General features: G+C 33.6%; 1 protein-coding gene and 3 long non-coding RNA genes across 10 annotated transcripts; 2 read left to right on the top strand and 2 right to left on the bottom strand.

Moving 5' to 3' along the window:
- Nucleotides 1–15: 15 nt before the first annotated feature.
- LOC124458489 lies at nt 16–21,183 on the bottom strand. 5 transcript variants are annotated; one of them, XR_006953215.1, is made up of 11 exons: nt 21,032–21,183; nt 20,834–20,926; nt 19,877–19,969; nt 19,644–19,722; nt 19,058–19,127; nt 5,941–6,201; nt 5,281–5,686; nt 1,985–2,374; nt 1,187–1,219; nt 963–1,079; nt 16–87 (listed from the first exon to the last, which is right to left on the bottom strand). It is a non-coding gene; the product is annotated as an uncharacterized LOC124458489 (long non-coding RNA). The 5 variants fall into 5 exon arrangements; XR_006953214.1 differs by lacking the exon at nt 1,187–1,219; XR_006953217.1 differs by lacking the exon at nt 1,187–1,219 and having other exon boundaries at nt 19,054–19,127.
- On the top strand, nt 6,036–19,325 carry LOC124458495. The gene is made up of 3 exons (XR_006953226.1): nt 6,036–6,046; nt 12,661–12,671; nt 19,255–19,325. It is a non-coding gene; the product is annotated as an uncharacterized LOC124458495 (long non-coding RNA).
- A 1,804-nt stretch (nt 21,184–22,987) lies between the features above and the next one.
- LOC124458493 lies at nt 22,988–24,436 on the bottom strand. Of its 3 annotated transcripts, none has more exons than XR_006953223.1 (4): nt 24,211–24,436; nt 24,007–24,132; nt 23,445–23,928; nt 22,988–23,313 (listed from the first exon to the last, which is right to left on the bottom strand). It is a non-coding gene; the product is annotated as an uncharacterized LOC124458493 (long non-coding RNA). The 3 variants fall into 3 exon arrangements; XR_006953222.1 differs by having other exon boundaries at nt 23,445–23,915; nt 24,211–24,434; XR_006953224.1 differs by lacking the exon at nt 24,007–24,132 and having other exon boundaries at nt 23,445–23,915; nt 24,133–24,414.
- LOC124457270 lies at nt 24,437–25,849 on the top strand. Its single transcript, XM_047007548.1, has 5 exons — nt 24,437–24,539; nt 24,748–24,866; nt 25,166–25,337; nt 25,446–25,546; nt 25,628–25,849. The coding sequence occupies exons 1-5, from the start codon at nt 24,452–24,454 to the stop codon at nt 25,847–25,849; spliced, it is 702 nt and encodes a 233-aa protein (XP_046863504.1). The 5' UTR covers nt 24,437–24,451.
- Nucleotides 25,850–26,451: the final 602 nt, after the last annotated feature.

Below are 26,451 nucleotides of genomic sequence, written 5' to 3' on the forward strand. Positions count from 1 at the left end.
TTGTTCCCCATTCTCCATTGTAAAATACCTCTACACGACCTTTGCCAATAGAACGTTCTGGTCCCCGAAGTCTAACAGAGTTGATAACTGATAAAAAAAGAAAATCAAGAGATAATGCAAAACATAGCAGTCTCAACTCCGAAATATTCTAAGTTACATGTATACATATAAAGTATCCTAATATGTTAGATGCCATTGTAAAATCTTCTAAGGCGAAATTAATGAATTAAATTAGTAACAAAAAATTGATAAAAAATATTACATGAGTACAATATCAAAACGTTTTAGACAAGTAGACACTATTTGACTTTCATGAGTCTAAATAATTTTTATTTAGATCAGTCCTCATTTCTTTTGTAATATAAATATCTTATTAACACTTTAACTTGCGAATGTTCCCATTAGTTTTCCATCAAACATTTGATTTTATTGCCATATGGCAACACTGCCCCATAACTTGTTGAAACAAGCAAAAAATAAAAGTAAATTGTTCACATAGACTCTTCGCTTACAACGTGGAAAACTATATCGTATTTTAAAATAACTGTCTTTTACTTATTCAGAAATACGTTTTTGGTGCTCTCTAGGTATGGCTTTAGCTAAATCTTAACGGTCACTTAAAAACGAATTTAAAAATGAATTCTTAAGATAGACAGCACGAAATTAAAAGACATAAAGTTACACTGCAGTGTTAATTTGGAGATGCTCCTTTTTCATATGCAAAAAAATTCTTATGGAGCTACATAAGCTAAAGCCTGCAGCTTTAAAAAGCCATAGTTAATGTAAAAATCGTAACAAAACAAATAATATAAGGATTATCACATTCCTCCACGGAAAATTTGGTTAATAGGCGGTCCTTTTCTCTGGTATTACTTAATCTTTTTATGGGCATAGATATAATAGGTTATGTTCAATTATGTACTTGTGGAACAAGTTGTGTTTGTTTAGTTATAAATCCATACCCTGGCACGAGTTACATTCTCCTGAGTATCCTTTCATACACGTGCAGTTTAATGATCCATTAATTTTACGATAGTAAGTGTTGGGTCCACATAAAGGAAGTCGAAAAGTGTTTGTCGCTATATAGAATAATAAAATTAAAAATAAAATCAACTATGGATTTCAAAAGAAAACATGTTTTTTCTCAAAGAAAACAATTTGTTATTCAGTATCCACTATGACGTACCCAGCTAGGAAATTTGTGATGTATTGTCGATATCTTTGGTGTTCACGAATATCGTAAAAACAAAACAATTAAATAAATGTTGAAAATTTACAGAGTATGAACAGATTTGCTGGCTGTTCGGGATACTATAAAGGATGTATCTAAAGAAGTTATATAATTAAGAAATGTTCAGGAAATTATCAATTCATCAATATTTCTAACAAAATGTGCCAAAGCTCATGTATTTTGGCATTGCCTTGTCTTGATTATTTAAAAGTAAAATTGAATTAAGATTTAATCTCGAAATCATGAGCGTACTTCGTAATTGCCTCACTTTGAACTGCATGCAGAAAGAAAATGAAAAGTTTCAAATCTAGTTTAATCCAAAGATTTAAGAGTTTGAACTCTGTTTTGCAATGTACTAAATATTTAGAACATTTGATAAATATTAAGCTCACTTCACAACATGCTCAAATTGGACGTTTTTGTCTTTCATTCTATTTTCATGAATTTTTTTCTTATTTAAAACTGGTTACAAGCCAGAGTGATTGTTGAAATGATGTAAGAAACAATAAGGATATAAATTTAACACCCAACAAATTTGGCAAGAATAGACAAACGGCAAAAACATCCAGATTAGACACTTTGCACTTTAAACTTAATGTTTATCAAATTTTCTATAATTTTGGAAGGAAGAACAACCGTTTAATAATGCATTGTAACTTTAAACTTTTTAACGTCTTTCAATTTTAAGTACATTAGCGTGAGAGTTTTTGCAAGTCTTAGCTTGTTATGTCAAATAAGTAAATATTTAACTACCGTTTGAGTCAGGAGTGATACTGTGTATAGCTACAGCCAAATCAAGATAACCGTTGTTTACAGGAAGAACATATTTACGCCTCATACGTTGATCTGTTGTGTTATGGACACTAACGACACTTCGTCCGACACTAGTTATGATATAAATGAAATCTTTAAATACTGCCATGGGACCTCCTGAAGTTCCAAAATCAATTACATTATGGGAGTAGTAATCACAAGAAAAAAACATTTCCGTTTGAAACTCGCCAATAAATCTTCTCTTTAGCCATGTCAAGCGTTAGATCATGTGCTATTGATTGAAGTGAAACTGAGAAGATATGATGTTTATTTGCATTCATGCTCCATAACCATAAGAAAAGTTCTGTACTTTCTGCCAAGAATAGATACCTTAATAAAAATATTTGTTTTGTACATTGTTTTCTCTATACGTAATGAAATACATAAACAATAAACAGGCTAATATATGCATAAAAGGAAAGATAGATTTTTTTAATTTAGACAAAGATGTTGTCAAAGTATTCAGAACTACTTTCATATATAGACGGTTTAATGGAACATATTCATGAAATTTGGTAATATAGCAACATAAAGCTATTTTAGCTAACAGGAAAAGATCATCTTTAATATTTGAAGTCCCTCGTTTGAAAACCGAACTAAAATATATGAAGTAATTAAACATTGCATGTGATTCAGAGCATAATAAATGTAATATGTTATTTTTATTCACATAACTTCTATAATGATTGGTATTGTTTGAGATTGTTGTCGGAATGAGTAATGCTGTAGTTTGGAGTGGCTGCTGAATGAATTGTGTTGGTAATTGATAATGCTAAAAATTATCTGATGCGTGGAAGTTTTGTTCGAATTGAAAATTTGGTGTTGGTAAATGATATGCACCATTTAATGTAGATATAAATTTAAGAAAGCTTTGTCATTTCAGGTTTAAGCTTTCTTAATTTTTCAGTTTCATCTCGCATGAAAAGTAGCAGCTCCTTGGATGGATCATCGTCTACAAATGTCTTTAAAAGAGCTATAGCTTCACAAACATTGTCTTTTGTTGATACTTTTTTTTAGTTTGTTTGGACAAACGATTTTTTACAACTATCTTAACCTTCTCTAATCAAATGTCAAATTTCTTCATTGTTTTTCTGAAAAATTAGAAAAAATTGACACTGGAGCTAGCACTATTGGTATCATTTAAAAATGATTATTCTATCGCCATGTCATGTTCATGTTTTTAAGAATCTCTGGATTAGACAAGCTGCAAAAACTGCTTGAACACTATGGCCCTTACTTTATCAAAAATGTTTTATGCATCTGGCAGTTTTAATTATCATCGCAGCATATTTGCATTCTTTATACATTTCTTAAATATATTACTCATTTGAGTAACAGTAAAGTCCATGTCTTCTTGTCGTTCATTTCACCTTGCCCCGAAGTCTATAAAAACTTTCTCGCATATACTACCATTCTTTTGGTTTTTGTGTTCGCAAAAATTATTTTTTCTTGTAATATGATAAAAATTAATGCCCAACATAAAGTTTTAATTAGAGTCATAGAATTAGACCAAAAGTTTTAAAATGGAATTTATACCGACGTTTCGTCCTTAGTCAAGACATATTCAGTCAAATTTATAATTTATAATGCGATGTTAAGACAAGATATTGTATTGATGTAAGACAAGATAGGTGTTAAATTACGACTTAAGAGGCGGTGTCAAATGGAATATTTGATAAAGAAGTTGGGAAGTAAAATATACTTAAGCTAAGAGAGGTTAAGTGCAATGGAACTTTCTTTAACGATGGGTGAAGACTTGTATTTATTGATTAGAAGGCTTACATGAATGGAGAGCTCGTAGGAATCGTTAGAAAGGGAAATTTTTTGAAATTCGTAAATTACTCATAACATATTCAGAAAGTTCTCACTTCACAGGCTGTTCAGCCAATTTATTTTTAATCTCTAACATGATTATCATCTTCAGATTCATCATCAGTTGAGCAACTACAGATCTGACGTTTGCATCAATTACACTAAGAAACACTGCATGAACTAAAGGTAGTGGAACGATTTTCGATTCCGGTGATTTGATCGGATGTGTGATTGGATTTATTAAAGAGTAGTGTGCATACAGTTAATTTGCAGCTCTTGCCTTTTCAACATACTCCGCCATTCAATGCAAGTTAAAAGAAGGCTTGAAACACCATAAACTTGATATACTGATTTTTTTCTAAATTGCCACATTTTTTGAAAATTAAATTCTTTTTTATATTTTTTGATGTAACTACGTGGGAATGTGCGCATATTTTTTTTATCTTCAATAAAAAACGAAAGGTTGAAGTTTTTGACGTTCATTAGCTTCGTGAATTTTTTAAAACTTTATTGCTATTTCGTATTGAGATTGTTGCACATCTCTTACACTGTCTCAAAAAGGGTTATAGTAATTGAAAGGGCAAAGCAAAGCAACAAACAATGCTCCCAATCTGGTGAAATCTTTTGCGTAGGTTATATCTTATTAAGCATATGATTATTATGGAGGCGTCAAGCAAATTGCATTTTCTCACAAAGAAAAGTGCTCTTGGGTGGCCAGCAGAAGCCAGTAATCTTAATAAATGTAGAACACCAAGTTGCACAGTGAAATTGGAATACTTTTTGTTTGTAGGTTGTGGCAAACCAATGTTGTGTGAGTATTTGACTGAAGTTTCATCGGTAAAGTATTTATTTAATACTTTATTGTAGTTTCTATCTATGTTTTATTTCATTTAACGAATTCATCAATTATAAACATTGTTTTCTCCGTTGTTACATTTTGTCAAAGCTCTTTGGTTGCTTAACATAAGTATCGCTGTCGATTTTTGCAATTTCAGGATCTGCATGTTATTTTCTGCTGCGTGTGTGCTGAATAATCACACGAACTGAGCTCATCCTTGCAGTTGGTTTCAAATGCCTCATAGTCACGCAATAAAATATTGCTGGCCAAATCTCGTTGATTTTATTGAAAAGCTGTCTAAATATATGACGTTTGTTTCTTTATACACAAAAAATACTTAATATTCGCACCCTCAGGTAAAAGCGAGTTTTGTTTTCCCTCGGAAATCAATATTTTTTTCTATTCTTGTACTTTCAAATAACAGGCCATGATACGGACTTCAAAAATTCAACTTTTCTATTAAATTAAAATGCAGTCTCTAATAACAAAAACTCTTAGCTTACTTAAGAAAAGCCTCCAATAGATTGACATAGTTTCTTAATTTTACGTTTACAAGTTAATAAAAAGAATTTCAATATCGCCTTACCCCTGTTTTGAGTCAAATGCGATGCTAGAAAATCGCAAGCCTGGTTGAAGCCTCATAACACTTGTAATTTTCTTTTCCAAAAAAATTTGGTAGATAATGTTCGTGGAGTCAATGTAAAAGATACGACGACCAATCCAGTCAACTGTAATATCATGAACAGAAACATTTTCCGCAACAATTTCGTTTCCAGTCAAGTCAAGATTTCCCCGTTTGATGTCTTTGTCATCAGTGTAGTAAAGCACATTCTCAACTACATCAACTTCAATGTCATTATATTTTGATGCATGGTCAAATTTATTCTTACTGGAGCCATTAATAGTGCTGACATGAATATCTCCAGTAATAGAATCAACAGAGTATATTTGATCAAAGCTCAAAATAATGAAATATGGCTTTGGATAAACACCTAAATAAATAATAAAAAATATATAAGTAACAACGATGCAGGTGGAATAGTAAAATGCAAACCTTTATAGACTTTAGTATCATAATATTGGTGAAACCAGAAAGAGTGTTTTTAGAAAGAGTTTTTCACAGTAGAAATTTAGTACTAACTGAAATTAGATTGGCTGCATAACTTCTACCTATTATTGATGCATACTTTTATTTTAGTGCTATGAACAAGAAACTATGAAAATTTGTCAAATCTAAAGATTATACCTTTGTAAAAACACATTTCCGTTTGCATTTGCATCATTTCTTTGTTGTATTGTTTTACTTCCTTGCATGCAGTTGTGTTATCGTCATTGCCATTTTATCAACGCAAGTTTCTATCCATTCTTTCACGTCGTCTTTTAGTGTTTCTAACCTTTTCTTGCAGATTGATATGTCGTCATTACCATTTACTATATGGCCACTAATAGACAGGATTAGGAGAGTCCCAAGAACCACTTTTGTTGAACTTGATATCATCTTTATTTTCTATTTATTAGAAGGTGGATGATTATTAATTTCTTTAAAGCTTTTGTAGTAAAACATTTACTTTATTTATGAAAGGCTTATCATCAATATAATCATATAATCAGTTTGTTCTTAAACTTTTTTAGGGATGTATAAATCAAGTATTGATTTCTATAATCATGTAACATTTTAACTTCCTTATCCAAAGAGTATTTTCACGTTTCCTTTCAGAAAATTGATGATGATTGAATATTGTTGCAATAGATTAGGCAAATTGTTCATTATAAAGACTCATGCTTACAACAATTCATATAAGAAGAGTTCACCAGCGTAGAACGTGTTTTGAATAAATAGATATAAGGTTTCTAGGAAACGAAAGCATAGAAAGATATAGTACATTTTAATGTCCACCATAAGGAAATGACGCAAATTATGAAATTCACGAAGAGCAGTTTACAAAAAATTTAAAATCGGTTGATTTCAAATTTGCTTTTGTTAACTCAGTTTACCAGATGAATGGGAAAAACGTATTGCTAACTAAGCCAGCAAAATTAAACGCAAAATAATCTGTTGCTTAGTGTTTAATAGACTCGTTTGTCTCTGTAACTACATGCCGTCTAGTTACAGAAAGGGAGGCCCTTTAAGCAATACATGATATTCTGCTTTACAACATCTGTTAGTCGTATAAAGAAGTTCGACTCTCCTAATTATATAAGTTCTGAATTAAATGAAATTTATAAGCATTTTGACAGAGCTGCTAAAGTAAAGAAAGTCTAAAAAGCTAAATAGAGGAATGCAACTTTGCAGTATTAAAAAAATTTCTACTTCTTCAATTATTTTGTTTCAATATTCTTGCAATATTGAATGATTGTTGCAGAAGAAGCAAGAAACATAGAACAAACAAGAACAAACAAGAGCCAAGAAATGTATCATTTGTTCTGCATGTACTTCTTGCTCTTTATAATGACTTCGGTATTGATGTTTGATGATGATTTGCGCCATTTTAATTTGTTGATTTATGTACCTCTCTTTCTTTATCATTTCTTTCAATCATAAATTTCAGTTTTAATGTCCAATCAAGTATTCTTTATCACACATGCATTCAAGTTTTAGATTACTATTTCCTCTGGCGTATCAATATAATACTAATTTAATACATTTCCAGACATTTCTAAATATCAATTAGTAGAACTTTATCGTTGGTTGTGATCAATCAATTCTTTTTGTTTTCAACATAATGATAAATATGAAATGATAAAGAGATTTGCAAAACGGTAAATTTTTTTAAAGAATTTTAGACTAGTCAAATTACCAGTTGGCAGCTATGTATATATGATGCATGCTGCGCTACCCTTAATTACAGAAAATGCTTAAAAATACATACAAAATGTTTCATAAAGCTTTAAGTATTTTATAAGATAAAGATCGTGTTAGATTATCTGTTGGATTACGTATAAGCATGACTATGATAAATGAAATGTATGTTCTTAATAAGGAAGTGAAATCCATAAGAGCTATTGTTATAAAGTAAATGGTTTGAACCCGCGTGTATCGTTATATGTTTGTAAATGATGATCGTCCAGGTTAATAAAGTCCTGAGAAGGACTGTTTTTGATGTTGTTGACTGACGTTTCGACAACCTTAGCGGTAGTCATATTCAGAGTCAAATGAGGAGTAAACGTCAGGTTAGCCGTATTTGTTGTCTGGTTCTTACGTCATTGTATTGTGTGTACAGGAAATGTGCAGGAAATGTGTATTGTCATTGTGGATTAGTGTGAAGTGAAATATTTTATTTTTAGTTGTGATGTGTGATTTAGGTGTGACGTTTTTAGTTGTAGTGTGAGGTGTCAATTGTGTATTGTCATTGTGAATTAGTTTGAAGTGTAATGTTTTAGTTGATCGTTTGTTTTATTGTGAATAAGTCGTTTGTAAGGTGCCGGTAATTGCTGTGATCTGTTCAGAGGGGTTTGTTCCAAGTTGGTATACCAACTTTCTAATGTAAGCCGTTGTCTATAGTCAGTACTGTAAGTGATGCATTTTGCCGAGTCCCAGTCAATGTTGTGCTTTGTGATTCGGTGATGTTCGGCAATGTGATTAGTTTTGTCTTGTTTCTTAGTAGCTCGTTTGTGCTCAGTAAGTCTTATGTTTAAGTTCCTGCCAGTTTCCCCGATATAGGAGGCAGTCGGAGCAGTTTATTTTGTAAACTGCACCTTGTCGTTCGTTGGGTTGTTCTTTGTCCTTTATGTTCGTTAGTACTTGTCGTAATGTTGTGATTGGTTTATGTGCGACACGTATGTTGTATGGTCGTAAGATACGCGAGATAGTCTCAGACGTACCTTTGATGTAAGGTATCGTTGCTGTTGTCACTGAGTTGTTCGTTTCGTTGGGTTCGTTGGGTTTGTAAGTGTTGCGTTTGATAAAGTCAGAGTTATAGTTGTTTTGTCAAAACACGTTTGAGATAGTTGTTTTCGTTTCGTAGAGCGTCCGGTGAATCACATATGATTTGTGCACGTCTTGTTAATGTTCTGATTGTGGTGGCTTTGTGTGATGTAGGGTTGTAAGATGATTGGTCTAGTAGTCGGTCAGTATGTGTTGGCTTGCGATAAACTGTTGTTCCTAGTTTTTGATTGTCATGTTTTACCAAACAGTCGAGAAAAGGAAGAGTTCCGTTTTCTTCGACATCTTTGGTAAATTGTATGTGACTGTTCTGTTTAATGATGTGAGTATGGAAGTCATCAATCTCGTCTGCATGTAGTGCTGTGATTGTGTCATCTACGTAGCGAAACCAAAAAGGTAGTGCATGTTTGTAAGTCATGAGTGCCCGTTCCTCTATAGATTGCATTACAATTTCAGCAACTACAACAGAAGTGCGTCCATTTTGTTAAAGTAATCATTCCTGTCCATGACTGTGGTTAACGACAGACAAACGTACGAACAACTCAAACGAGACCCAACACCATCACTAGTACGCAAACTTAACAGCAAGATCTTCTCTATGAGAAAATCTAACATTATATCTGAACGTATTTACTATCGACTCAGATGTTCAGTACCACGACCACCCAGACTATACGGACTACCAAAACTTCACAAACCACAAATACCCATGCGACCAATTGTATCATTCTGTGGTTCGCCTACTTACGAACTTTCAAAGTACTTGACCAACATACTGCAACCACTTACAAACAAATCAAAACACAAGCTACAATCCACTGAAACTTTCATTAAAAAAACCAGACAACTATATACTAGTGTCTTTTGATGTGAAATCCCTGTTCACCAGTATTCCACTTAATCTGGCACTTACTTGTACAAAAACCCTCATTACAAACACCATGGACGTACTGCCATTACCGACAGAAGACATTATGGAGTTACTAGAGCTCTGCCTCACCTCGACTTACTTCCAATACAAAGGAACACACTACAAACAATTACATGGGACAGCAATGGGCTCGCCCGTTTCTGTTGTAGTTGCTGAAATTGTAATGCAATCTATAGAGGAACGGGCACTCATGACTTACAAACATGCACTACCTTTTTGGTTTCGCTACGTAGATGACACAATCACAGCACTACATGCAGACGAGATTGATGACTTCCATACTCACATCAACAAACAGAACAGCCACATACAATTTACCAAAGATGTCGAAGAAAACGGAACTCTTCCTTTTCTCGACTGTTTGGTAAAACATGACAATCAAAACTAGGAACAACAGTTTATCGCAAGCCAACACATACTGACCGACTACTAGACCAATCATCTTACAACCCTACATCACACAAAGCCACCACAATCAGAACATTAACAAGACGTGCACAAATCATATGTGATTCACCGGACGCTCTACGAAACGAAAACAACTATCTCAAACGTGTTTTGACAAAACAACTATAACTCTGACTTTATCAAACGCAACACTTACAAACCCAACGAACCCAACGAAACGAACAACTCAGTGACAACAGCAACGATACCTTACATCAAAGGTACGTCTGAGACTATCTCGCGTATCTTACGACCATACAACATACGTGTCGCACATAAACCAATCACAACATTACGACAAGTACTAACGAACATAAAGGACAAAGAACAACCCAACGAACGACAAGGTGCAGTTTACAAAATAAACTGCTCCGACTGCCACGCCTCCTATATCGGGGAAACTGGCAGGAACTTAAACATAAGACTTACTGAGCACAAACGAGCTACTAAGAAACAAGACAAAACTAATCACATTGCCGAACATCACCGAATCACAAAGCACAACATTGACTGGGACTCGGCAAAATGCATCACTTACTGTACTGACTATAGACAACGGCTTACATTAGAAAGTTGGTATACCAACTTGGAACAAACCCCCCTGAACAGATCACAGCAATTACCGGCACCTTACAAACGACTTATTCACAATACAAACAAACGATCAACTAAAAACATTACACTTCAAACTAATTCACAATGACAATACACAATTGACACCCTCACACTACAACTAAAAACGTCACACCTAAATCACACATCACAACTAAAAATAAAATATTTCACTTCACACTAATCCACAATGACAATACACATTTCCTGTACACACAATACAATGACGTAAGAACCAGACAACAAATACGGCTAACCTGACGTTTACTCCTCATTTGACTCTGAAGATGACTACCGCTAAGGTTGTCGAAACGTCAGTCAACAACATCAAAAACAGTCCTTCTCAGGACTTTATTAACCTGGACGATCATCATTTACAAACATATAGAGCTATTGTTCTTGCGTTATGTTATAAACTCTGAATTTTAAGTTTTCTTTATGTTTTCTTTGCTTACCATTGAAGAGGAAATTTGGCTATCAATGAAATTTCTCCTTCGAATTCTGATAATTTATTTTCTATCCTTCTCTAACAGCAGCTTAGAAAAAATGCAACTGAAACAAAACTTGTCGTGTCTTAAAGTGCTAGTAATATTGGCGTTTTGAATTTTGACATCACGCAAGACAAGTACTTTTATGTGGACGGGGACACAAATTTTCATGATTTTTCATTATATTTTGGGATGAAGAGCCATAATTGCTGAAATTTAGTGTCAGAAAAAATATGCAACAAAAAAAATTGTTTCAGCAAGTGCAAGAAATACCATTTACATTGAAAATAACAGACCAAATTATTTTAATTCCTTATAACAATACCCCGGGAAAAAAAATGTTTATTTTGACGTTATTCAAAATTGGTCAAGTATTTCAAGTGTCTCTACAATCTAAAAGAAAAATATGCACTGCAGATGTTAGTTTCTGTTCATAGATAAGATACAATAAGCCAAAAAAGAGTACTGTCTATAAACAACTTTTGTTCAATTTTTAGAGTTCATTATATTATGTTTTATCCATTTTCTACTTAACCCAACATGAAACTTTCTAAAGTTCATCATTTTCAGACAAGGCTAGTTTCTTAGATGATTATCTTTATAGATGAACTATATACGTGACGGTGACACAAATTTTCATGATTTTTATATATATTTGGGATAAAGAACAATAATTGCAGAAGTTTAGTGTCAGAAAAAATATGCAACAAAAATATTGTTTCGACAATTCCGAGAAATATCATTTACATTGAAAATAACAGACCAAATTACTTTAATTTCAAATAACAACACCCCGTGAAAAATATGTTTATGTTTACGTTATTCAAATTGGTCAACTATTTCAAGTGTCTCTATAAACTAAAAGAAAAATGTGCACTGCAGATGTTAGTTTCCGTTCATAGATAAAATACTACAAAGCCAAATAAGGAGTATTGTCTATAAGCAATTTTGTTCAATTTTATAGTTAATTATAATATGGTTTACCCCCTTTTTACTTAACCTAACAAGTAACTTTCTAAAGTACATCAAATTGAAACAAGGCTGGTTTCTTAGGTAATTATCTTTATACATCCCATTTGGCACGATTTTAATTTCTCATGTTTTTATTATATTTAATTCATTTCAACGTATTCATTCCCTTTCCTCTCTCAAAAATACTGAAAATAAGGACAAAAAAGAGACATTAATGTTGTAAACCCTCCCCCCTTAAACATTTTAAAAGCAAAATTTATGAATTACATTATTCATGATATACATGATATTCTGTTTACAACATCTGTCTGTCGTAGAGAGAAGCTCGACTCCATAATTATATAAGTTCTGAATTGAATGAAATTTCTGAGCATTTTGACAGAACTGTCAAAGTAAAAAAAGTCTCAAGAACTAAATATAAGAATGCAAGTTTGCAGTATTGAAAAATTTATACATCTTCAAATATTTTGTTTCAGGCAGTTAAAAGGCGTTTTCCATCTTCAAAAATGGTCTTGTAATATTGAATAATTGTAGCAGAACAAACAAGTGCCAAGAAATGTATCGTTTGTTCTGCATATATTTCGTGCTCTTTAAAATGGCTTCTGTATTTATGTTTGATGATGATAGTAGTAGAGTACATGGGGGTTCGAGAGCACAAAAAGTGCTCTCATATCCCCCATGTACGATACTACTTTTAACCGTTGGTAAAAACTATCTTTATAACAGCGCAAATTAAGACCATGGTTCAAAAGGCGTCCCTCAGCAAAAGGTCATGTAAAGAAAGCTGCGTAAAAAAATCATTGTTTTCAAAGGGGGGTAAAAAACTCGAATTTTCAATCTATCGTTTAAAAATATGGAATCTATATGTTTTTGAAATATATAGGTGCGTCCGGTGAATCACATATGATTTGTGCACGTCTTGTTAATGTTCTGATTGTGGTGGCTTTGTGTGATGTAGGGTTGTAAGATGATTGGTCTAGTAGTCGGTCAGTATGTGTTGGCTTGCAATAAACTGTTGTTCCTAGTTTTTGATTGTCATGTTTTACCAAACAGTCGAGAAAAGGAAGAGTTCCGTTTTCTTCGACATCTTTGGTAAATTGTATGTGGCTGTTCTGTTTGTTGATGTGAGTATGGAAGTCATCAATCTCGTCTGCATGTAGTGCTGTGATTGTGTCATCTACGTAGCGAAACCAAAAAGGTAGTGCATGTTTGTAAGTCATGAGTGCCCGTTCCTCTATAGATTGCATTACAATTTCAGCAACTACAACAGAAGTGCGTCCATTTTGTTAAAGTAATCATTCCTGTCCATGACTGTGGTTAACGACAGACAAACGTACGAACAACTCAAACGAGACCCAACACCATCACTAGTACGCAAACTTAAAAGCAAGATCTTCTCTATGAGAAAATCTAACATTATATCTGAACGTATTTACTATCGACTCAGATGTTCAGTACCACGACCACCCAGACTATACGGACTACCAAAACTTCACAAACCACAAATACCCATGCGACCAATTGTATCATTCTGTGGTTCGCCTACTTACGAACTTTCAAAGTACTTGACCAACATACTGCAACCACTTACAAACAAATCAAAACACAAGCTACAATCCACTGAAACTTTCATTAAAAAACTGTGCACTATACAAATACCAGACAACTATATACTAGTGTCTTTTGATGTGAAATCCCTGTTCACCAGTATTCCACTTAATCTGGCACTTACTTGTACAAAAACCCTCATTAAAAACACCATGGACGTACTGCCATTACCGACAGAAGACATTATGGAGTTACTAGAGCTCTGCCTCACCTCGACTTACTTCCAATACAAAGGAACACACTACAAAGAATTACATGGGACAGCAATAGGCTCGCCCGTTTCTGTTGTAGTTGCTGAAATTGTAATGCAATCTATAGAGGAACGGGCACTCATGACTTACAAACATGCAATACCTTTTTGGTTTCGCTACGTAGATGACAAAATCACAGCACTACATGCAGACGAGATTGATGACTTCCATACTCACATCAACAAACAGAACAGCCACATACAATTTACCAAAGATGTCGAAGAAAACGGAACTCTTCCTTTTCTCGACTGTTCGGTAAAACATGACAATCAAAAACTAGGAACAACAGTTTATCGCAAGCCAACACATACTGTCCGACTACTAGACCAATCATCTTACAACCCTACATCACACAAAGCCACCACAATCAGAACATTAACAAGACGTGCACAAATCATATGTGATTCACCGGACGCTCTACGAAACGAAAACAACTATCTCAAACGTGTTTTGACAAAACAACTATAACTCTGACTTTATCAAACGCAACACTTACAAACCCAACGAACCCAACGAAACGAACAACTCAGTGACAACAGCAACGATACCTTACATCAAAGGTACGTCTGAGACTATCTCGCGTATCTTACGACCATACAACATACGTGTCGCACATAAACCAATCACAACATTACGACAAGTACTAACGAACATAAAGGACAAAGAACAACCCAACGAACGACAAGGTGCAGTTTACAAAATAAACTGCTCCGACTGCCACGCCTCTATATCGGGGAAACTGGCAGGAACTTAAACATAAGACTTACTGAGCACAAACGAGCTACTAAGAAACAAGACAAAACTAATCACATTGCCGAACATCACCGAATCACAAAGCACAACATTGACTGGGACTCGGCAAAATGCATCACTTACTGTACTGACTATAGACAACGGCTTACATTAGAAAGTTGGTATACCAACTTGGAACAAACCCCCCTGAACAGATCACAGCAATTACCGGCACCTTACAAACGACTTATTCACAATACAAACAAACGATCAACTAAAAACATTACACTTCAAACTAATTCACAATGACAATACACAATTGACACCCTCACACTACAACTAAAAACGTCACACCTAAATCACACATCACAACTAAAAATAAAATATTTCACTTCACACTAATCCACAATGACAATACACATTTCCTGCACATTTCCTGTACACACAATACAATGACGTAAGAACCAGACAACAAATACGGCTAACCTGACGTTTACTCCTCATTTGACTCTGAAGATGACTACCGTTAAGGTTGTCGAAACGTCAGTCAACAACATCAAAAACAGTCCTTCTCAGGACTTTATTAACCTGGACGATCATCATTTACAAACATATAGAGCTATTGTTCTTGCGTTATGTTATAAACTCTGAATTTTAAGTTTTCTTTATGTTTTCTTTGCTTACCATTGAAGAGGAAATTTGGCTATCAATGAAATTTCTCCTTCGAATTCTGATAAGTTATTTTCTATCCTTCTCCAACAGCAGCTTAGAAAAAATGTAACTGAAACAAAACTTGTCGTGTCTTAAAGTGCTAGTAATATTGGCTTTTTGAATTTTGACATCACGCAAGACAAGTACTTTTATGTGGACGGGGACACAAATTTTCATGATTTTTCATTATATTTTGGGATGAAGAGCCATAATTGCTGAAATATAGTGTCAGAAAAAATATGCAACAAAAAAAATTGTTTCAACAAGTCCAAGAAATACCATTTACATTGAAAATAACAGACCAAATTATTTTAATTGCTTATAACAATACCCGGAAAAAATGTTTATTTTGACGTTATTCAAAATTGGTAAACTATTTCAAGTGTCTCTACAATCTAAAAGAAAAATATGCACTGCAGATGTTAGTTTCTGTTCATAGATAAGATACAATAAGCCAAAAAAGAGTACTGTCTATAAACAACTTTTGTTCAATTTTTAGAGTTCATTATATCATGTTTTATCCATTTTCTACTTAACCCAACATGAAACTTTCTAAAGTACATCATTTTCAGACATGGCTAGTTTCTTAGATGATTATCTTTATAGATGAACTATATACGTGACGGTGACACAAATTTTCATGATTTTTATATATATTTGGGATAAAGAACAATAATTGCAGAAATTTAGTGTCAGAAAAAATATGCAACAAAAATATTGTTTCGACAATTCCGAGAAATATCATTTACATTGAAAATAACAGACCAAATTACTTTAATTTCAAATAACAACACCCCGTGAAAAATATGTTTATGTTTACGTTATTCAAATTGGTCAACTATTTCAAGTGTCTCTATAAACTAAAAGAAAAATGTGCACTGCAGATGTTAGTTTCCGTTCATAGATAAAATACTACAAAGCCAAATAAGGAGTATTGTCTATAAGCAATTTTTGTTCAATTTTTATAGTTAATTATAATATGGTTTACCCCCTTTTTACTTAACCTAACAAGTAACTTTCTAAAGTACATCAAATTGAAACAAGGCTGGTTTCTTAGGTAATTATCTTTATACATCCCATTTGGCACGATTTTAATTTCTCATGTTTTTATTATATTTAATTCATTTCAACGTATTCATTCCCTTTCCTCTCTCAAAATACTGAAAATAAGGACAAAAAGACACATTAATGTTGTAAACCCTCCCCCCTTAAACATTTTAAAAGCAAAATTTATGAATTACATTATTCATGATATACATGATATTCTGTTTACAACATCTGTCTGTCGTAGAGAGAAGCTCGACTCCATAATTATATAAGTTCTGAATTGAATGAAATTTCTGAGCATTTTGACAGAACTGTCAAAGTAAAAAAAGTCTCAAGAACTAAATATAAGAATGCAAGTTTGCAGTATTGAAAAATTCTTACATCTTCAAATATTTTGTTTCAGGCAGTTAAAAGGCGTTTTCCATCTTCAAAAATGGTCTTGTAATATTGAATAATTTTAGCAGAACAAACAAGTGCCAAGAAATGTATCGTTTGTTCTGCATATATTTCTTGCTCTTTAAAATGGCTTCTGTATTTATGTTTGATGATGATTTCCCCTATTTCAATTTGTTGAATTATGTACCTCTTTCTCTTGATTATTTCTCTCAATCCTAAATCTAAGTTTCAATGTCTAATCGAATATTCTTTATCATACATGCATTCAAGTTTTAGTTTACCATCAGTCTCATGTAAAAACGTAAAACACTTTAATTGCTGAAAGTTAGTGTCAGAAAAAATATGCAACAAAAAAATTGTTTCAGCAAGTCCAAGAAATACCATTTACATTGAAAATAACAGACCAAATTATTTTAATTCCTTATAACAATACCCCGGGAAAAAAATGTTTATTTTGACGTTATTCAAAATTGGTCAAGTATTTCAAGTGTCTCTACAATCTAAAAGAAAAATATGCACTGCAGATGTTAGTTTCTGTTCATAGATAAGATACAATAAGCCAAAAAAGAGTACTGTCTATAAACAACTTTTGTTCAATTTTTAGAGTTCATTATATTATGTTTTATCCATTTTCTACTTAACCCAACATGAAACTTTCTAAAGTACATCATTTTCAGACATGGCTAGTTTCTTAGATGATTATCTTTATAGATGAACTATATACGTGACGGTGACACAAATTTTCATGATTTTTATATATATTTGGGATAAAGAACAATAATTGCAGAAATTTAGTGTCAGAAAAAATATGCAACAAAAATATTGTTTCGACAATTCCGAGAAATATCATTTACATTGAAAATAACAGACCAAATTACTTTAATTTCAAATAACAACACCCCGTGAAAAATATGTTTATGTTTACGTTATTCAAATTGGTCAACTATTTCAAGTGTCTCTATAAACTAAAAGAAAAATGTGCACTGCAGATGTTAGTTTCCGTTCATAGATAAAATACTACAAAGCCAAATAAGGAGTATTGTCTATAAGCAATTTTTGTTCAATTTTTATAGTTAATTATAATATGGTTTACCCCCTTTTTACTTAACCTAACAAGTAACTTTCTAAAGTACATCAAATTGAAACAAGGCTGGTTTCTTAGGTAATTATCTTTATACATCCCATTTACTCAGAAATACTGAGTTTATGGTCTATGGGGAAGTGTTTGTCGATTAATGAAAGGAATTTGTGGCCAATGTTCGTGTAGATGTTTTTGCTGAATGGAGGGTTGTACCAAAGTATATTTTGTCGAAGTCTGTTTTTCCGTTTGGTAGTAGAGTCTGAGTCGAATTTTAGTATGTATCGGTATCCGTTTTCATCGAGTGCTTTTTGGTATGGTGCAGTTATTTGGTCAAATGATGCTTTGTCCGATGATAGTGAAGATAGACGTTTGTTGATGGCGTCGGGTATGTTCTTCGTTATGGATGGTGGATGGTTGCTTTCGCTGTGGACGTATTGCAGAGAAGTGTTGGGTTTTGTGTAAGGGCGATATGAAAAATTGTTAAGATTGAAGGTGATGTCAAGGAAGTCGATGATTTTTTTGTTTGCTTCAATAGTTATGCGTAGTCCATTGTTGTTGAATATCCGGCATATTTTCTTTTTTAATATTCTCTGTTTCTCGAGGTGTGGTGTTTGAAATGGCAAGTCCGTCGTCTCGATAAAGTCCTATGTCTGTTGTGATGTTTTGTAGTTGAGAAAGGAGTTAGCTTCCTACGAGTTCGCATGTCTCAGCTCCGTCGAAGCTACCCATTGTGACGTCGAATGTTAAGTTATATTTCTTTTGCCAGGGTTGTTGGTTGTGTATAAGGAATGAATTCTTAGCGTGTATAATGATGTTTTTCGGCGTTTGTGATGTTGTCGTAGGTTGAGGCAAAATCCAGTGCTTTGTTAAGTAGGTCTTGATTAATGGATGGATAAAAGTCTACGATGTCGAAGGATATGAAGGTGACGTTTTTTTTGTGTTTGATAGATTTGAACCACTGGATCACAGATGATGAGAATAAATTAGTAAATTATTAAATAATAATTTATATAAGTATTTATAATATTAGTTTGCTCATTATTTCTAATATTAAATATTTCCATAATTAATGATTAAAGAAAACAAACGAAGAGTGGAAAGGCATCTTTTTGAACATGATGAAAACTACATGACGTTTTAGCTACTGGATCTTATAAAACATCAAAGTTCGCTTCAAAACAAAGATTTAATAAAACCAACTTACTTTACCATCTTTACAATCTTTCATAGCTTTCTTTACCATAATACGTGTGTCTAATATCACCTCCAACATTCTAAAATAAATCAAACTTTTTGAACATATAACAGCCAAAGATATCAAGACCCATTTAGGACAGTAAAGACTTAAAAAGGAACGCTATGTACATCGAATGACAAAGAAGGAACGCTATGTACAACGAGTGACAAAGAAGGAACGCTATGTACATTGAATGACAAAGAAGGAGCGCTATGTACATCGAATGACAAAGAAGGAACGCTATGTACATCGAATGACAAAAAGGAACGCTATGTACATCGAATGACAAAGAAGGAACGCTATGTACATCGAATAACAAATAAGGAACGCTATGTACATCGAATGACAAAGAAGGAACGCTATGTATATCAAATGACAAAGAAGGAACGCTATGTATATCAAATGACAAAGAAGGAACGCTATGTACATCGAATGACAAAAAGTCTTGCATTATATACAACAAAATGCAAATGTTATTTTTTCAATAATGTTTTGAATCAATAAAAATGTGACCTGTAACCAAACCAAATGAATGTGAAATATCCCACATTACCTGGGTAAATTTCCTCGTCTTATGTTAGATTTTACAAAAACAGAGCCGTCGCGCTTAGATGAATATCATCTTGCAGTTTCTGAAAGGAAATTTATTGTTTCAAATGTATTGCTTGTCGTAATGGTAATTTATTAAAAATTCTCACCTCCAGTAATGTTGGAGGAACATTCAACGATGTACAACCAAACTCAAAATGAACAACGACAAGTAAGACAGAGAAAATGACTTTTTACCTTAATTTTACAATCCATGCTACACGACAGAAGAAGATGAGCAGATTTCGGAAAGAATCCTATTGCAGAAACACCTTTAGAGTGTGACCAGACCTAAGAGAAAGATAAAATAATACAATAATACATAAGTACGAATATCTCCATTGCCTTCTTTTATCACGACGGTAGAAGGATGAACTACAGGAAAACAAATACTTCAATGTTATTAAAAAGTGCTGTATAAAGTGAATATTTGCATCAGGAAGTATCGTTACGTTTTTGTCGAGGTTAGTAGAGTCCTGTGAAGGACTGTTGCTGTTGATGTTGACTGACGTTTCAAAAACCTTAGCAGTAGTCATCTTTAATGTTAAATGATAAGTAAATGTCGGACATTAATAACGCAATATTTGTTGAAGCTCTCAGACCCGCCATGGAGCGAGTAATCACTCAGGAATTTAAAGGCGCTGGTATTTATCTTCCTGGGTCAAGAAAAATAGAAGGCGATAGCTTTATTGGAAATCTTATAGGAAAACTCATACCTACGGTCACTAAACTCATACCAAAACTGTTACCGTCTCTAGGCCTAGCAGTTATATCAGGTGCTATCACCGGCAGCACGCAAAAAGAAGTTGCTGGTAGTGGTGTAGTTAGGAAAGGTGGTGCAGCTGCTAAAGTGGTGGACGTAATAACTACACAGTTCACGGCGTTACACTTTCAACGGCTCAGAAAAATAACCTGGCAAAGGCAGTCAGAGAAGGAACCGCACTGACTATACGACTTACCAAAAAAAGCACTTGACGGCCCTGACATGCTTATGCTTACTAAGACGCAAATTAAGCGCATAATGGATCTGGGTTGGATTTAAAATTGTCTAAGAGTCAGATTACAGCCATGGTTTCATTTTATAAAGTACTAGCAATTTTTTCTCGCAATAGTCACCATCTTCTGTAATAAAAATAATCACTATGTGTACTTTACCTTGACAAAATACTAATGTCACTTAAGTTTAGTTCCTCTCTTTGAGCAAATAATAATGTTCACTATCCTTAGCAACAATTTCTTTTGCAGAATCTAAAGAGAAACAAACAAACATCAATTTGTTATCTTACTAGAGAGGTTACTAAAATTGATCTCTTTGTTTTAGAATTAAAATCAATCTATTCAAAAAAATCCTACCAATTTTAGGCTTTTTTGCAATGGGTTGATTTCTTAGATAGCAACTTCTGGTTTGATGTCGTTCAGCAAGGCTAAGTGCAACATTAGTGAAGTTTCCAAAGTATGAAGCCAATCTTTTAAAGTAACTGTGCTTTGCTTCATATTGCATGCACCAGTTCGAATCATTGGTCCAAATCTGAAAAATCAAGGACTCATGTTAGATAGAGGAAACCAATGATGAAATTTTTACATGCATTTTGAGTTACATACCATATTTTTATTTATAAACTAAGATACAAACTAGCAAAATCATACCTGTAAATGAGTTGGGTAATGAACCAAGTAATGCATCTTGGGTATAACTGAAAGCCCAGGATAAAGCTGGGTGAATTTCCACAAAAATTTCTTCAGGTCTCTTTCCAGGATAGCAAGTTCATCAGTGCTTTTGATTGGTGAAAAAACAATGTCAACAATTTTAAGGAGCAACAGAAAATGCATCCACTTTTCTTCATCCTGAGGAATGGCAATGCCGAGAGCTAAAGGAAGGAATTTTCCAAGGCACCACATTTGTCTTGCTATAAAAAGAAAAACCAATCATTTAAATCAAGGGTGATGGTATTAATTCTTGTGACAATCACTACACCCTACCTTTTTGCTTTAAACTATTGTTTTCACTCCTCAAAGTTGTCCGCGTGATTGGTGATGGCTTGTTTTTATCATTAAAATATCCATAATCAAAAGAGTTAATTCTTTCATTAAGTTGCTCCACTGTTAAAAATTTTTCTTTAAATATGAAGTCCTTCAGCAATTCTTTACATACATACTGAAGTACTCCTTCTAGTATATCATGCATTGCATCACCTGGCATGCCATCTGCTAGATGAAAATACCTAGAGTTGAAGAACTGATCTCCTGCAAAGCCCATATGCTTTACTCAGTTCTGGGTTTTCTTCAATTTCTTCAATCTACATTTTATCTATGTTGAAACAGGTTAATAATGTATTATAATAAACATACATACTTTCTGCTTTATTTGTTCAGTGGTTCCCATGCATTGCTGGCATTTCAAATGTGCACCTGGACTTTCTTTGAATCCACCCATGAGTTGTGATCCAAGATTGTCTCCAGAAACCAACACAATAGTCCCAGAAAATGACATAGGTTCACCTTTAACAATGAACTGGTGACCACCATCCTCAAAAAAGAAGTGTGACAGTTAATTTTAAGCAATTTTTATCAAACTACTTTTTCTGCACAATTATCAATAACAGGTAATAAGCTAAAAAACAATAAATAGGATCCTTACTTGTTCAAGGTATTCAAGGTCATTCATGAAAGGCTCAAAGAGAATGTCAATGCCATATTTTTTGATAATTAGAACTGTTGCCATAAGGAGTAGGTGAATGTTATCACGCTTGGATCGATATCGAGGATCAATATTTCCAGTTGTGTAGTAAACAACTCCTGTCATACAGAAATAATGGCATATGATGTAATAAGAGCTTCTTATAGCCTTTCATTGCTCATACACTTTTTTACATTTGAGTGACTGATTTAGTCACTATGATGTCATTAAATTATTACCTAACTTATGCTTTCCAGTTTTACTACCAAGGGCATTTGCAATTTCCAACTCATCATAGTAAAGCATGATTTGTAAAGCAGTTGAGTCCTTGGAAAACAGAGATGGGTTTTGAAATACTGGCCATCGCAAACATCCTCAATCACATCATCATGTTTATGTTGCGAAGATGACCATGGTTTAGCTGAAATTGAAATCGAAGAATGAAAATATTAAATTTATTAATAAATTAAATTTATTATTAACCAGCAATGGAAATGTCTGGTGGTAGGATGGGTGCCTTCCTACCATCAGACATTTCAAATTAAAATCAGGCTATTTTCATATTTTCATGAAATAATTGGAATATATTTTTGGAAATGTGCTCTAATAAACGATGTCATCATTGTTTTGCTTTCATGGAAACTAACACAGTAAAACACACATAAAGTTCCTTTTATGGTTATACATAGAACATGTATTAATATTTTGCAACCCTGTTATTGATATGGGTACTTGCAAAGATGTAGTTGTCATAGTTTGATAAACTTGCCAACATAAAAAAACACAACCATGCTATTAACAATCTGACCTGTTCAAGTACTCCTTTTACATTGAGCATTTTTTCCAAGGATTTAAGCAGTGGTATGTACATGATTTCATTATCTTTAATAACCTCTTTGTACACAGTCCTTGAACGTCTTTTCACAACTCTGTGTCCAAGTTTAATTCGTCTGAGTTGCTACAATTAAAATAATGATTATGCATAACAAGCACTAAAGAGCAGCTGGCTCAAATATGTTAAAAATCTCAAAAACTTTATCCAAAACTCTAAACATTCTAAAAAGTCAAAAACATAGAAATAAAACTTACAACTAAGCCAAAATGCTCCTCAAAATAAGCATTCTATTTATACTTTGTGGAAATATGTTTGAATGGACTTGAGATAGCATGTTCTTCATCAAATAATTCATCAAGACCTGGCACATCATTATAATTTAATCCAGCTTTCTCTAAGCAATTTTGTAAACCGTGTTTAAATGCTTTGACTGTTCCTTGGACAAGTTCAGTGGATTCTTCTACAATGTTATCCACACATTTTTGTGTGAGCAGATTGATTTCTTTTGTTTTTAGAAGAAATTGAGCCTTTTTGTGTTCCATTGCTTGAACAGAGTCATCAAGTTCATTTTCCATGTTGAATTCATCAATTAAGAGTTCAAGGCCATCCTCATCAGGACAAAAATTGTTGTGAGTGCTACTCGCTGATTCAACGCAACATAGATGACGTGAGTTTAAGTCAACATTGGCGTGCTTTCTTCTAAGATGACTTTTGTAAGAGTTAACCTAAACAACAACTCTGTGAACGCACTGAATAAGTAAATATTTTTAACAAATAACAAACAAATCAGTGTCGTATCAAGAATCAAAAGCTTACCTTAGCGAAGATTGAATTACATTCCGGCACTTCGGAGATAATAAGCAATCTGGCATCGTGTTCATGAACAGCGACCAAATGATGCATTATTCCAGCGACAGACGTTGAAAAAAACGTTGCACATACCTGACAACACAATCGTGGCATAATTAATTGATTTTTACGAATATTCTTGCGTCACTAGTCAAGTGACAACTCCGTTACCGTTTGTTAGAGCAATGAATGAGTAAAATCAGATCAATATTAAGTGTCATTAAGTGCATTTCTTTGTCCAATTAGTTGCGAACTTGCGGCGATTGGTCGATTTGGTCACACGACACATTACGCAAAGCGGCACGTGCCTGACATCCTGTTGCCGATATATGTAGTCGCGTGGCGTGTTTCTAACCTTCTTGTGCTTTGTTGAAGTGCATTTAACCGTTTAAACTTTTCTATTGTGGGCGAAATGGAAATCAACAAGCAATCATCTGTCGCTGACATTATTCTTTTTTTGAAAAACAACAAATTGGATGAAATTGTCGAAGATTTTAAAGGTATTGTCTCATCCTGAAATGTAGGTCGCATGTGTGAGGGTTGTTGTCTCGTGCATAAATCTAGTGTAGAAAATAATTCAAAATTAGATTTATAGATGACTTGCCTTGTTTACGTTTTGCTAGCAGGCAGATTTGCTCGAGCGCTTTTAGAGAATACCAACAGCAATAACGTAATTTCATTGACGTTTTGCTTCTTATATTTTTAAAGCTAATCAAGTCGACGGCGAGGATTTTTTCAATTTAGAACCACATGATATTTATCAGATGATTCCTCGAATAAAACTTCACAAGAAGTTTACGTGTATTTGGAATGACGTTACTCAAAAGGTAAATTGATGTCTCACAGGTTTTCTACATAAAATGGTTTAGGTATGGGTTGAAGTATCAGGCATGTTAGCCTGATGAGAGGGTAATATTCATATGTGCATGGTATACTTTACTAGATTCTAGTACTACAAGCAATTTTAATTCAACAGATTATATGTAGCATATGAATTTTTAAAAAGAGTTTTTTGCCAATTATTAATCTGCCGCTGTCCATGAGTATGTATGCTGTAGCAAAACTGTCTGTTGAATCACAATTACTTAGAGAAAGATAATTAGTTTTTTGGTTTAATTTTTTCCAGCTGAAAGCAGAGTTAGGACGTATTTTGGAGAAGAGTGATGTTGTGCAAGACATGAAGGAACGATGGAATTTGAACAAATATAAAATGCTGTCTGTTATTAAAAAGACAAAGCAAAAGAATATCAGCAGTATCCTTGAAGAGCTGGAGGATTGTCCAGTTGAAGATGAGAAAGGTTGGTGTAAAAATCAATAAGTTAAAATCCCTATTTATACTGAAGTGTTAATGCTTTAGAGAGTGATAATGGTAATATATTCATTCTATGCTATGTTGATTATTTTAGAGGTCAAGAACCAGTGTATAATGACATGTTTGCCTTATGTGTTAGATGACCAATGCACCCATCGAGTTATGAACAAAAAGCTATTTTGGGACATTGTTGATGTAAGAGTTGATATTGTCACAAATAATATTTTCTGCATAAATGTGTGAAAAAATTGATAAATAATTTTATCTCTGTTGAAGGGTAAAAGCTTGGGGGAAGTTCAAGAGATCATTAACAAAAGTTCATCTCCTGGACTCCTATCAACAGGAACATTAAGAAACATTCATTCAATAATGTTGGTGGCTGAGGTGATGATTGTGGCAAAGCTGAAAATGGAAAATATTGTCAATGCAGTTACTATTTTACTTGCAGTTACTAATTGCAGTTACAAAGAAGTCAGCTGGTGTCGGGTTATAAGATGAGATAAACGAGTGAGCGATGTGTGCCAGCTCTGTTTTGAGATGTGCGTAGTCTTTTTGATTGCGAATGTTGTGTTTTATAGTTTGGTGGAAACCAGCTGACTTCAAAAAACACCACATCCTTAAAAACATTTGCAACAATCCAAACATTATCATTCTCAAACCGCACAAAGGCAACGGCGTTGTAATCATGGATCGTCAAATGTATCGTAACTCCTGCCTTAAAATCATTAACAATACAGCAAAGTTTACCGCACTCAAAGACGTCACACTATCACGTGAAGCCAAATTACAACGACTGTTAAGGAAGCTTCTAAAGAAAGACTCGATTAACAACAAAGTTTATAATGATATCTTCTCCAGAGGTTCTCAACCCTCACGCTTCTATGGCTTACTGAAATTCACAAGAAACGAGAACCAGAACAATCGCCTCCACTACGACTGATAGTTTCATCAATTAACTCGTACAACTACAATTTAGCTAAGTATCTTAGTTCTCTACTAACCCTACTCATACCAGATGACCACTCCACTAAAGATTCCTTCACTTTCCTCGACGACTTCTCATCTTTCACAGCACCCAAACATTATATTTTCATTTGAAA

This window comes from Xenia sp. Carnegie-2017, unplaced genomic scaffold (genome assembly GCF_021976095.1).
Source record: "Xenia sp. Carnegie-2017 unplaced genomic scaffold, XeniaSp_v1 HiC_scaffold_6, whole genome shotgun sequence".
Classification (NCBI taxonomy): Eukaryota; Metazoa; Cnidaria; class Anthozoa; order Malacalcyonacea; family Xeniidae; genus Xenia; species Xenia sp. Carnegie-2017.

Bases quoted from the DNA above. Each gene is read 5' to 3' on its own strand.
- LOC124457270 (XM_047007548.1), top strand. From the start codon at position 24,452: ATGGAAATCAACAAGCAATCATCTGTCGCTGACATTATTCTTTTTTTG. The intron at 24,540-24,747 runs GTATTGTCTCAT...ATATTTTTAAAG, and splicing joins AATTGTCGAAGATTTTAAAG to CTAATCAAGTCGACGGCGAG. The intron at 25,547-25,627 runs GTAAGAGTTGAT...TCTCTGTTGAAG, and splicing joins TATTTTGGGACATTGTTGAT to GGTAAAAGCTTGGGGGAAGT.